Source organism: Schistocerca nitens, chromosome 4, assembly GCF_023898315.1.
Source record: "Schistocerca nitens isolate TAMUIC-IGC-003100 chromosome 4, iqSchNite1.1, whole genome shotgun sequence".
NCBI classification, from domain to species: domain Eukaryota; kingdom Metazoa; phylum Arthropoda; class Insecta; order Orthoptera; family Acrididae; genus Schistocerca; species Schistocerca nitens.
Window position 1 is genome coordinate 451,836,413 of NC_064617.1, and position 12,971 is coordinate 451,849,383.

Consider the following 12,971-nt stretch of genomic DNA (forward strand, 5'->3'; position numbering starts at 1 on the left):
GTTGCTTTAGACGTGGGTTTCATTTACTTTTACCAGTCTTCTAAGGTAAGTTGTTGGATCAGTATTGCCGCGCGCGATGCGGCATTTTTCTGGAAGCCAAACTGATCTTTCCCAATTTCAGTCAACACCAGATTTTCCATTATCCCTAAATAAGTCCTGTCAGTATATTGCAACAATAACTTATTAAACTGATATTCAGTTATATTCATACATGTCAGCACTTTCACTTTTGGAATTTTAGTTACTGCTTTCATCTTTAAGGACGAGGCTTCCACCTGTCTCACTTGTGTTGTTCATCATGTGAAACTTTTAGTAAAAGCTCTCTCTCTCAAGATTTTAAATAATTTATATTTCAGGGGCCTTGTTTCGACTTAGTTCTCAGCGCTCGATGGAATTTTTCTCGCGGTATCGTATCTCCCAACTCTTGTAAGTTCATTTCCCTTGTATTGTCCTTTTTATATTTTCCTCCGAACATTTAGCCTTCTCTTTGGCAAGAAATAGCATATACGCCTAATAACGTGACCTAATAACCTGATATACGTCTACTAGGAATAGACTCACATAAGCTTCAGTGAATAAACTGTCGACTGTCAATATGGTGCTATATTTTCATAAGTCACGTATGTTTTATTTTTACTGAATTTTTCGTGAAATATTTTCGACAGCTACAATGACCGTTTGTTCTCGTTCATGTTTATATTTACAGTGAAATCTTTGCTAGTCAGTGATGTTACTTGTGTTTCACTGATATAATATTGCTATCATTTGTACCTATGACTATTACTTTAACGTTTATTGTTCCTTTTTTCTACGTTCTTGTTCTCCGAAACGTCGATAAAAATTTTCTATGTAATTTTTATGTCTGAATGATTGTTTTCTGCTTACATATATCTAATTCGTCCAGGATTATCATGTCCTGTTGGTAATATATGAAACCTTATTAAACCTTAGCCATGGTTTTGGTTTTAAACCTATTTACAAGATTACGACATTGTCCGTGGAACAAATGTAGTAACATTAAAGTAGGAAAAATTACATGTTTACAAAGAAAATTAGTGAAGCATACTCACGTCGAACCATATTACACTCCTGGAAATTGAAATAAGAACACCGTGAATTCATTGTCCCAGGAAGGGGAAACTTTATTGACACATTCCTGGGGTCAGATACATCACATGATCACACTGACAGAACCACAGGCACATAGACACAGGCAACAGATCATGCACAATGTCGGCACTAGTACAGTGTATATCCACCTTTCGCAGCAATGCAGGCTGCTATTCTCCTATGGAGACGATCGTAGAGATGCTGGATGTAGTCCTGTGGAACGGCTTCCCATGCCATTTCCACCTGGCGCCTCAGTTGGACCAGCGTTCGTGCTGGACGTGCAGACCGCGTGAGACGACGCTTCATCCAGTCCCAAACATGCTCAATGGGGGACAGATCCGGAGATCTTGCTGGCCAGGGTAGTTGACTTACACCTTCTAGAGCACGTTGGGTGGCACGGGATACATGCGGACGTGCATTGTCCTGTTGGAACAGCAAGTTCCCTTGCCGGTCTAGGAATGGTAGAACGATGGGTTCGATGATGGTTTGGATGTACCGTGCACTATTCAGTGTCCCCTCGACGATCACCAGTGGTGTACGGCCAGTGTAGGAGATCGCTCCCCACACCATGATGCCGGGTGTTGGCCCTGTGTGCCTCGGTCGTATGCAGTCCTGATTGTGGCGCTCACCTGCACGGCGCCAAACACGCATACGACCATCATTGGCACCAAGGCAGAAGCGACTCTCATCGCTGAAGACGACACGTCTCCATTCGTCCCTCCATTCACGCCTGTCGCGACACCACTGGAGGCGGGCTGCACGATGTTGGGGCGTGAGCGGAAGACGGCCTAACGGTGTGCGGGACCGTAGCCCAGCTTCATGGAGACGGTTGCGAATGGTCCTCGCCGATACCCCAGGAGCAACAGTGTCCCTAATTTGCTGGGAAGTGGCGGTGCGGTCCCCTACGGCACTGCGTAGGATCCTACGGTCTTGGCGTGCGTCCGTGCGTCGCTGCGGTCCGGTCCCAGGTCGACGGGCACGTGCACCTTCCGCCGACCACTGGCGACAACATCGATGTACTGTGGAGACCTCACGCCCCACGTGTTGAGCAATTCGGCGGTACGTCCACCCGGCCTCCCGCATGCCCACTATACGCCCTCACTCAAAGTCCGTCAACTGCACATACGGTTCACGTCCACGCTGTCGCGGCATGCTACCAGTGTTAAAGACTGCGATGGAGCTCCGTATGCCACGGCAAACTGGCTGACACTGACGGCGGCGGTGCACAAATGCTGCGCAACTAGCGCCATTCGACGGCCAACACCGCGGTTCCTGGTGTGTCCGCTGTGCCGTGCGTGTGATCATTGCTTGTACAGCCCTCTCCCAGTGTCCGGAGCAAGTATGGTGGGTCTGACACACCGGTGTCAATGTGTTCTTTTTTCCATTTCCAGGAGTGTATTTATAGCCAATGTGGCAGTCGTTGCACTGTGTAGTACGTCATCACTTTGTCGCCATTTAAAATACATTATATTAAAGTAGAAGCCATCCACTTCAGGGCTTCGTCTTAAAACTTTTAGAAATATCACGTATCTGACGCTGGATACGACAACATATAGTACACCACTTGCAAGATTTTTGTAAAACTGACATGCGTCGACTTCCTGAAGAGAAGAGGCACTAGTCTTAAGTCACCTCTGGTACGTGGCGCTGCTGGCGTCCTATGTACGCGTAGCTGCGGTGAGCAGAGTGTGTGATTTCACTATCACATCTTACTAACAGAGTTAGCAGTTAACTAAATAGCTGAAAATAGGGAGAGGAGAGGGGCGTAAAATGTAGGCCATTAAGGTCATACGGCTTACAAGAAGCCCACAGGCTCAGGTAAACAGAGCAGACTATTTACAAATGTGCAAAACGCACGAAAAACACTTGTGCGATAACACCCAAACGTAACAAGCATGAGAATTGAAGCAATGCTGCTGCAGTAAACGCTATCACTATATAAAATGCCCAGCATTAGACTATTAAGTTGACCCCAGCCATGCTGGACTACTGTGAAAAGACACACTGTGACAAAGAAACTGCAAATATTAAAAGGAAAAAGAAAATTGTTAAAAGTGAAGGGAGCGGTGAGAATCTGGGGCAGATCATCACTTGTAAAGTAACATGCTAATTTGAGTTGACGAGCTGATAAAACAATGTTAAATGAATTAATATACTAAAAAGGAGGGTGCTATACAATAACCAATAAAAGAAACGAAACAGCACTAAGCAGTTTATATGCCTAGAAATCACTATGTTAGAGGCACAATAAAAGCACCTTAAAAATAAAAAATGGGGAAATAGATCTAAGGTGGTCCACTACTAAAATGTAGAACAGCAACTTAAGTGCGGATGACAAAGTACAAAAACAAAGTAAAAAAACAAGAGACGTATTCTTACTAAACACAGAATTTTGAGGAAAACAAACTTTACTTGGAGGCCAGAACCGAGCCTTAATATTGACTAGTCGAACACAAGCAGAGATTTACATCCTTTCCGGAAATGTCTACTTGCAAACTGAAGCTGATCGTTTAAAACGCATCCATCGTTTTTCTCTAGATCCCATAAATCTAACTACGCCCTTTACTTCTTCGTATAAGATTACGGTATCTTCTAAATTCCTTGGAGTATGACCAGCAATAAATAAACACTCTGAAGAGGTGGAACTCTGTAAATTATTACTTTTCTTTCCAAATAGATATCCTTTATATATCACCCTGACTGCTCTGCCAGTTTGTCCAGTATAGTAACTGGAACAATTACTACAGATCATTTAGTAAATGCCAGAATTTGACAACGGATCCTCATCATTTTTGGTAATATTCACAAGATGTTCTTTTGATTATTATTCATAGAAAACATTACTCTTCGTTTATATTTAGTCTCCAAAAGGCATTTAATTCTTTAGAACACATAGCCTAAAACAGGATGGAAATGAATTTACTATTTTCCTCTTTACTGTAAACCGATCTGTTGCTTCTTTGAGTGAGCATTTTTTGGTGGTTTCGTTACTGAGGTCACGATCTACTACACCTTTGTTATATCCATTGTTAATAGCAGTGGCTTTTTTACGTTAATTTCATTTTGTAGATTACTAGGAAACGTATTATATGACCTGCTGCATCTTTATAAGCCACATGAATTCAGTGATTCACTTTGTAACCTAAGTCCTTTCCCTCGTTTCAACCATTTCTTGGTTCTGTTAATAGTATGTACAAGTACTCATTGCAGCTACGCGCAAGTAGGACGCGCAGGAGCGCCGCATACCAGAGATGACTTAGGGCTAGTGCCTCTAATCTTCAGCCAGTCGACGCATGTTACTATCTCTGAACGTCTTATATTTACGATTCTTAGTATCCTGTGCCACGATCTTATTTTTCAATGCTAGTTTTATACAAATTTTTCAAGTGACGAAGTGTTTCTGAATCCAAGGTCAAATATGTACTATTGTAAAAACTCTTAAGACAAACCCTACAGTAGACGGCTACTACTTTTATACAGTGTGTGTTTAAATGACGATTCAGTGGATGACATCTACTAAACAGATTCAACGGCTCCCACATTCTCTATAGATAATGTGATCCTTCTCGAATGTGTGTATGCTTCACTAAAATTTTTTTCGTAAATATTTCCTGTACTTTTGCTTATTGTAATGTTAGTGTTTTTGTTCCATGTGCAATGTCCTAATCTTGTTAAGAGAAACAATACCTTCTGAGGAAGACGGTTTTAAACTCATCAAAATCTTGGTCAAGATTTGATAAACCTGTAGTTTACCACTTGTTGGCTGTTACTTCTAAACCATATAAGCTCTTGCATGCGCATTTTATGAAGGGCAGCCATGTTCAGAATCATTTTCTATTTTCGTTTTGTTTTGTGGTATAGATTTTTCGTACCATTTGCGCAAAATAGGATTCAGCACTGTCATTACACGAAATTTTGTACATCCTGGTTTGGGACTGTTAGTGACTTCGGGTTTCCAGGATAGAATTTTCATTTTTAGATTGTTGTTTTTTCGTGTTGCTAGTTTTATGATTTTTTTTAAAATTTACGATCTGTTTTATTTAATTCGAAATTTGTCTGATGAATAATGTTGGTGCATATCTTGCTTTTTGTTTGTTTTTGTTTTCTTCGATTAATTTTGTGTCCTTCTGTATGGTATATTTTTTATGTGTAATTTGTTTTTCAGGTACTCTTTGAACTATATTCGGGTTGAAATTATCTTGTTGGGCTATGTGTTGGGGTGTTATAAGCTCATTTTATGTTGCTTCGTATTCGATTGGTAAATCGTCGAAATGATATTCTTAATGGAGATATCGAGCTGAAACATAAAAATTAACTAGAATATAATATAGAAATTTGGAAAAGTACACACAGTAAACGAAAAACGAGTAATCATAGATAAAAATCATAACAAAATCGTAATACTTGTGAAAAACAGCTTACATCACTAGCTAGCGAAGAGAATAAACTGTCATTCTAGCTGTCGAAAGTATTTCACGAAAAATTCAATAGAAGTAGAACTTACGTGCCAGCCGACAGTTTACCCTTTAATGTAATATGGGTGTATATTCTATCTAAACGAAAATGTATATGTGAATTGGCCTTAATATAAGAATTTACTAATGTGGCATTTCAGCACGCCGACTGGCCTGGAGGACGTGTCGCGGTACCCTTACCTGCTGGCCGAGCTGCTGAGCGACCCCCTGTGGACGGAGCAAGACGTGAAGAAGCTCGCCGGTCTCAACCTCCTGAGGGTCTTCAGAGAGGTTGAAGAGGTGGGCGACCTAGCTGTCACAATTCAAGTATTTTGGGTGCGACTGCATCGCACTGACTTCTCTCTAGCAACACATAGCGTAACCGCCTTTTATTTCCCCGCTTGTAACGACTGGAGAAAGCAAACGGTATGCGACATAATCGTGCCAAATCTCCAAAAAATCAAGCTTGCGTTTGTTATTGTCAGAACTTTGCCAAATATTAAAATACATATAACCGCACCTCAAAGAGATTTCAGTGAAGCCATCACCATAATGAATCCCATTTCTTGGCTACATATGTCATTGCTTCTTACAAGTCAGTGAACATCCACTGCATCTAATCTACAATTTTTTATCATTAGATAAACATCATGCACCGTATTTATTGTGATCAAACAGGGGTCCCACACATTTTAATAATTTTCTATCAGATTAGACATTTCATGTTTCTTAAATTTATTGTAAAATCCTGTGTAAAATTTTATCTAGTTTTCTGTTGTCCCATATTTCTGGAGCCAGAAATAAAATGGCTGTGAAATCACTTTAGTATAACACGGTCAGGAGGCAATAGGTAATTTGTTTCCGATACTGACATTGTTCCGATTTCTGGTTCATTCTATTCTCATTTTAGTCAACATTACTGTATCCAGTTAAAGGCAGGCTACTAACAAAGTAGTCAGTGACCTGGACTAACACTTTTACTAACAGTATTATTTCTCTTATGTAATGTTAGTTTGCTATGTATGCCACACGACATTTATCTTCTGTCTTAGCAATATACCACAGATTGACTTCCTCACAGTTTGGGCCAAAACCATTTGCGACACCTTCTAGTTTTTTACTTCGGTATCGTAATGCACTAATTCAGTAAGCAGTTGCTCGTAGTCAACTATTTAGACGAGTTTATCGTCTGAGAGGTGAAGTACCCCATCGTCAGCATTAACTCGCCTTGGCTCATCCACTGACTCTGCAGTCAGGTTCAGTGTTCGAAGCAGAGCGCGAACGAGAAACCTAGCTTCTGTGAAGTTTGGATGGAAGGATACAAGGTACTGGCAGAACGGGAACTGTCAGTGTGTGGCTCGCGCTTGGATAGCACAGTTGGCCAGTCTGCCTTTGGGAGGGGAGCAATGCCGACCGCACTCAGCTGTGCACGCCTATGGCACGCGGAGTGTTTGTTTACCTCCACGTCACCGCGTTTCTCATCAAACAAAGTTTCTGGTCAAGCTCTTAAAGCAAGAACACCTTTAGAATGAATACGCACAACCCGGAGCCGTAACAGCACCTTCCAACCGGCATTCCCGCCCACGAACATGATTTTCAACCGAACACGGGATTCTTGATGTTCACAAGGATACCCGGAAGAGTCCCATCATAGCAGCCGCATCTTTTGTAGCGGAACAACGCGCATACCTTCCTTTCCTAGCACTGATGCACATTGGCGGAAGCAAAAGTCGACTAAATTCCGATGAAACGCCACAAGACGCCAGAATTGGCCACTGATCCACCTCCACAGGACGAAGAGGTGATGGATAAATCTGACGGCATACGCGATAAATCTTTTTCCAATGGCATGAAGACGAGTCCTCCACAAAACGGTGAGCCGTCGAAAGGAGATTGTGAGCAAGTACCGCACCCGGAAGCCATGGAACACAGAACGCGAGCTATCGACGAAGCGATTGAGCCGACTCGACCAGCGCTGCCACCTCCCACCAATGTTGAAACTCACGCACCGTTTTCATGGACGGATGACGTGGATTTACCATATGCACCCGATGTGAAAATGACATCTTTTCCTCCGTTAGACCGACACTAAAATGGGGGATGTTTATACGACGACTCCTGCGACCACTATCGACTTCTTCAATCCTCCACGACAACCCTCACTAGCAATTAGCATATCGAGAGCACGGATCCCCTGTCTGGCATACCGAATAGCTGCCATCAATACTAAGAGCATAGGCTCTCAAGTTAAACTACATCCATTCCGCGACACGTTACGAGCAGCAGACATCGACATCACCGTGCTACAAGAATGGAGTACAGGAATTTATTGTGTATCTTATGAACACGAGATGTACGCCAGCCCGACGGATATGGAACACAGGGGCTTAGGCATCCTCCTGCGGGAAGGGATTGCAGTTTCCTATGGCGCATGTCTTAAAACGGCGCAATGGGTGACCCCAACCGTCGAGGGAATCGGAATCATAAATATCCAGCCCCATCGGGCACAGATAAACTAAGGGATCGTTCCCAGTGTTACGCAGGAGATATCATGCCTTTATTTCTCGTCAGATACGATCAGCTCATCGTGGACGGAGATTTCAGTTGCGTTCTCGTGCGTAATACCGACATTTCACCAAATTTCCGGAACTTCGCTTCCTTGTCCGCCGCCTTCGTCTCGTCGACATTTGGAGATTGGTGCACGGTGACCGCCCGGTTCAGACTTATATCACAAGTCACTTCGTCAGCCAACGTGGTAGAATATATATCTCTGATGCAGTTCTCCCTGACGCGTAACGTTGGCCTTCTGCCTTTTCGGATTATGACATTTACATCTGTACCATCAGCCTACGTTGACAGCCTGTGTGGTGCAGTACAGGATCTTGGAAACGCAACTTCATGATTCTGCGAGACCCCGAATGTCGACTACGGGTCACCAAAACGTGACACGCTTGTGTTAAATTCATCACGCGTTACGAAACCACACTGCAGTGGTGGATATGCGCGCCAAACCAGCCATCAGACGAATCTTGACACAATTTGGTAAAGCGAAACCTAGGTGGAATCACCACACAACAGATCTCTAGTGTAGCTCTCTACGCGAGCTTATGGACCATCCCCCATACACGGACAGTGAGAAAGAAGCTCAACGCATCGAGGTAAAAATTTTAACCATCGCCAGGTGCCGTCTGGAAGGAGCCATTATACGACCACGCAGCCAAGACAGGGTTAAAGGTGAATAACCTTTCTTTCATGACATAATTTAAAGTGTTCTCCGACGCCGACAGGCCTTAATGTAAACATTAGACCTACCTGATGGACGATGGCTGACATTGCAAGCTCTCATTGCCAGTACCTTCGCATCACACTAAAGACGTCTCTATCAAGAAGTACCGACAGTGAAAGGCTTACTCATACCAGTACCGAAACCTGCAGCAGGAACACGGCTTGGTAGTTATCGGCCGATCATATTATTCATATTCGATTTCAAGATTTACACATGCTTTCTAGCCGTGCGACTCAAACATATATTACGAGAAATTGTTTCCCATGAACAAGCGTCTTTAGGCGGCGATAATAGTATCCAAACGAATATCGAGATGTGATAGTTCTGGCAACACACTCGCAAGTGCCAGGTGTCTTAATTCCATCTCTGCAAGAGTTACTTCTATATCTACATTACATATATACTGTACACCGCAAGTGAATATACACTGGTGTGCTAAACTTAAGAACGAAAGCAAATTTTGCATGATGTGTTACTGCCAAGGAACGTAGCTCTATGAATCTTCGCCCATACACACAAAGAGTAGCTACTGCACAGTACAGAGAAGTACACTACAGTACAGAAGGTAACTGAAAGAAATACGCAATGAGACAAATATAATGACTCTTATATTCAACGACAATAATTACACTGTTCACCGCAACTAATGACGGTTCCCTGGACATTAAAAATGCGAGAGATGTGTTTTAATAGTGTGTGTGATCGCACGGGTTTCAAAGACTGCATTACATCGTGTTCCCATGCAGGCCACACAAGCTTGTTAAGTTCTTGTAGTAGAGCGTTCCATTCTTCAACCAGCGCTGTTGGCCATGACTTCCCCGTGCCCCCGACTTGAAGCCCATCGACCACATGTGGGACGTGGTATGGAGAAGTGGGGACATATTGCAGTAAGTCAACTTGAACCAAAGACCATTCAGCTGTTGTCAACAGAGCTGGTGGAAGAAAAGTGCGCCATACCAAAAGGATTCCTTACCAATCTTGTGGACTGACGGGAGCACGTTACAATCACAAGTACCATGGCCTGCCTTGTCCATGAGACAATCATGAATAGCGGTACTGTCAGTATACTGGGATGTACGAGGAACTCATCGTGGCACTCCTCGAACCACGGACGTACAGTGCAAGCTGTATGGCACGTTGCATTGTCCTGCTGGTAGATGCTACGGTACTGAGAATAAACAAACTGCTTGTAGAGGTGCAAGTAGTCGCCAAGGGTATATGCACACTTGTGTTTATCCGTTGTACTTTACATAATGACGAGATTACCCGGTAAAGGAACCTTTCCCCAGATCATAACGATCGCTCCTCTAGCCTGAACTCCTACCACGATTTTTGCTCTGTGTTTGGTTTGTTTACAGACGTTTCAAGTCCTATGGAACATAAAAAGTGAATCACCTAAAAAGATGTCCTGTAGCCACTCAATAGACAGCTACTTGTGATAGTGGCGTGCAAATTCGACCCGTCATCGCCGATGCACGGCAGTTAGCATTTGCGCATGAATCAGGCGCCTGCTGCGAACACCCAGCGACGTTCGCTCGACGGTCGTTGAGGAGACACCGTTGGTAGCCCCTTCGTTCATCTGGGCCGTCAGCTGCTCAATAGGTGCACGTCTATTTGCCCATTCACATTTCCGCAACCGTCATTCACCCCTGTCATCTAGGACCTGTGGTCGCCGCCGGGTCTAAAAAGCGCCATTTTGCCTTACACGGTAAATTTCAACCACAGCGGCAATCGAACAGTTTACAAACTTAGCCGTTTCGAAAGTGCAATGATGATGGCCTTTTGGACGTCAGGTAAATCGCTTCGTTTCGCATTACGACGACGACGACAGCACTGTTTTCCGTGTCCCCCGGACACATTTTAGTGTTGCCACCTGCCGTCTGTGAGTGGTTATTGCACGTAGACGTCGAACATTGGTTTCGGACACACTAATGTGACAGAACCGTGTATTACGAAGATGATAGCACAGTCTTATCCGAATTCTGGTTGTTTTACTTTGAGCAACGGAATATTGCAAAAGAACTGGGGCGTATTTCCTCCAACGATTCCCATTTAAATTCCATGAGCTTTCCTTTTAGGCATTCGCCTTGTTTATAGCGATCTGTTACTGCGCCTTCCTGAATTCTTTCGGCGTCTAAGATCAAGCCTACGTGATAAAAACAGAACACTGGAATAGTGTTTGAGGAAAGTCACATTCAAGATGAAATAAACCTTTGTAAATTACGGTTATACAAATGAATATAAATTTCATCGGCAGCACTGTGTGTTTCTTAACTGAGACTTTCTCTAAATATTTCGAGCTGCAGATGTAGCATTAGCGTAAATACACTCGGACAATAGAATTGCCGGCCGGGGTGGCCGAGCGGTTCTAGGCACTACAGTCTGGAACCACGCGACCGCTACGGTCGCAGTTTCGAACTCTGCCTCGGGCATGGATGTCTGATGCCCTTAGGCTAGTTAGGTTTAAGTAGTTCTAAGTTCTAGGGGACTGATGACCTCAGAACTTAAGTCCCATAGTGCTCAGAGCCAACAATACAATTGGCCAGACTATTATCGTATCACACGCCATTTTCCTTACTGATTAATTACATTTCTCCATGAACCCTCAAAGAATTTTTGGTTTTCCATTCACCTTCCTACTGCTGAATTTACATCGTCGTCCCATTTTATATCATCTCTCAGTAATTGTACACTCCTGGAAATGGAAAAAAGAACACATTGACACCGGTGTGTCAGACCCACCATACTTGCTCCGGACACTGCGAGAGGGCTGTACAAGCAATGATCACACGCACGGCACAGCGGACACACCAGGAACCGCGGTGTTGGCCGTCGAATGGCGCTAGCTGCGCAGCATTTGTGCACCGCCGCCGTCAGTGTCAGCCAGTTTGCCGTGGCATACGGAGCTCCATCGCAGTCTTTAACACTGGTAGCATGCCGTGACAGCGTGGACGTGAACCGTATGTGCAGTTGACGGACTTTGAGCGAGGGCGTATAGTGGGCATGCGGCAGGCCGGGTGGACGTACCGCCGAATTGCTCAACACGTGGGGCGTGAGGTCTCCACAGTACATCGATGTTGTCGCCAGTGGTCGGCGGAAGGTGCACGTGCCCGTCGACCTGGGACCGGACCGCAGCGACGCACGGATGCACGCCAAGACCGTAGGATACTACGCAGTGCCGTAGGGGACCGCATCGCCACTTCCCAGCAAATTAGGGACACTGTTGCTCCTGGGGTATCGGCGAGGACCATTCGCAACCGTCTCCATGAAGCTGGGCTACGGTCCCGCACACCGTTAGGCCGTCTTCCGCTCACGCCCCAACATCGTGCCGTAGGGGACCGCACCGCCACTTCCCAGCAAATTAGGGACACCGTTGCTCCTGGGGTATCGGCGAGGACCATTCGCAACCGTCTCCATGAAGCTGGGCTACGGTCCCGCACACCGTTAGGCCGTCTTCCGCTCACGTCCCAACATCGTGCAGCCCGCCTCCAGTGGTGTCGCGACAGGCGTGAATGGAGGGACGAATGGAGACGTGTCGTCTTCAGCGATGAGAGTCGCTTCTGCCTTGGTGCCAATGATGGTCGTATGCGTTTTTGGCGCCGTGCAGGTGAGCGCCACAATCAGGACTGCATACGACCGAGGCACACAGGGCCAACACCCGGCATCATGGTGTGGGGAGCGATCTCCTACACTGGCCGTACACCACTGGTGATCATCGAGGGGACACTGAATAGTGCACGGTACATCCAAACCGTCATACAACCCATCGTTCTACCATTCCTAGACCGGCAAGGGAACTTGCTGTTCCAACAGGACAATGCACGTCCGCATGTATCCCGTGCCACCCAACGTGCTCTAGAAGGTGTAAGTCAACTACCCTGGCCAGCAAGATCTCCGGATCTGTCCCCCATTGAACATGTTTGGGACTGGATGAAGCGTCGTCTCACGCGGTCTGCACGTCCAGCACGAACGCTGGTCCAACTGAGGCTCCAGGTGGAAATGGCATGGCAAGCCGTTCCACAGGACTACATCCAGCATCTCTACGATCGTCTCCATGGGAGAATAGCAGCCTGCATTGCTGCGAAAGGTGGATATACACTGTACTAGTGCCGACATTGTGC

General features: G+C 45.1%; 1 protein-coding gene across 1 annotated transcript in view; it reads left to right on the plus strand.

Moving 5' to 3' along the window:
- Window positions 1-12,971, plus strand: part of LOC126252367 (dipeptidase 1-like) — a 392,132-nt gene that overhangs the window by 358,753 nt on the left and 20,408 nt on the right. The window contains exon 14 of the mRNA XM_049953258.1: window positions 5,726-5,864. Within this exon, the coding sequence (XP_049809215.1) occupies window positions 5,726-5,864 (139 nt within the window). The remainder of the gene's footprint in view (window positions 1-5,725; window positions 5,865-12,971) is intronic.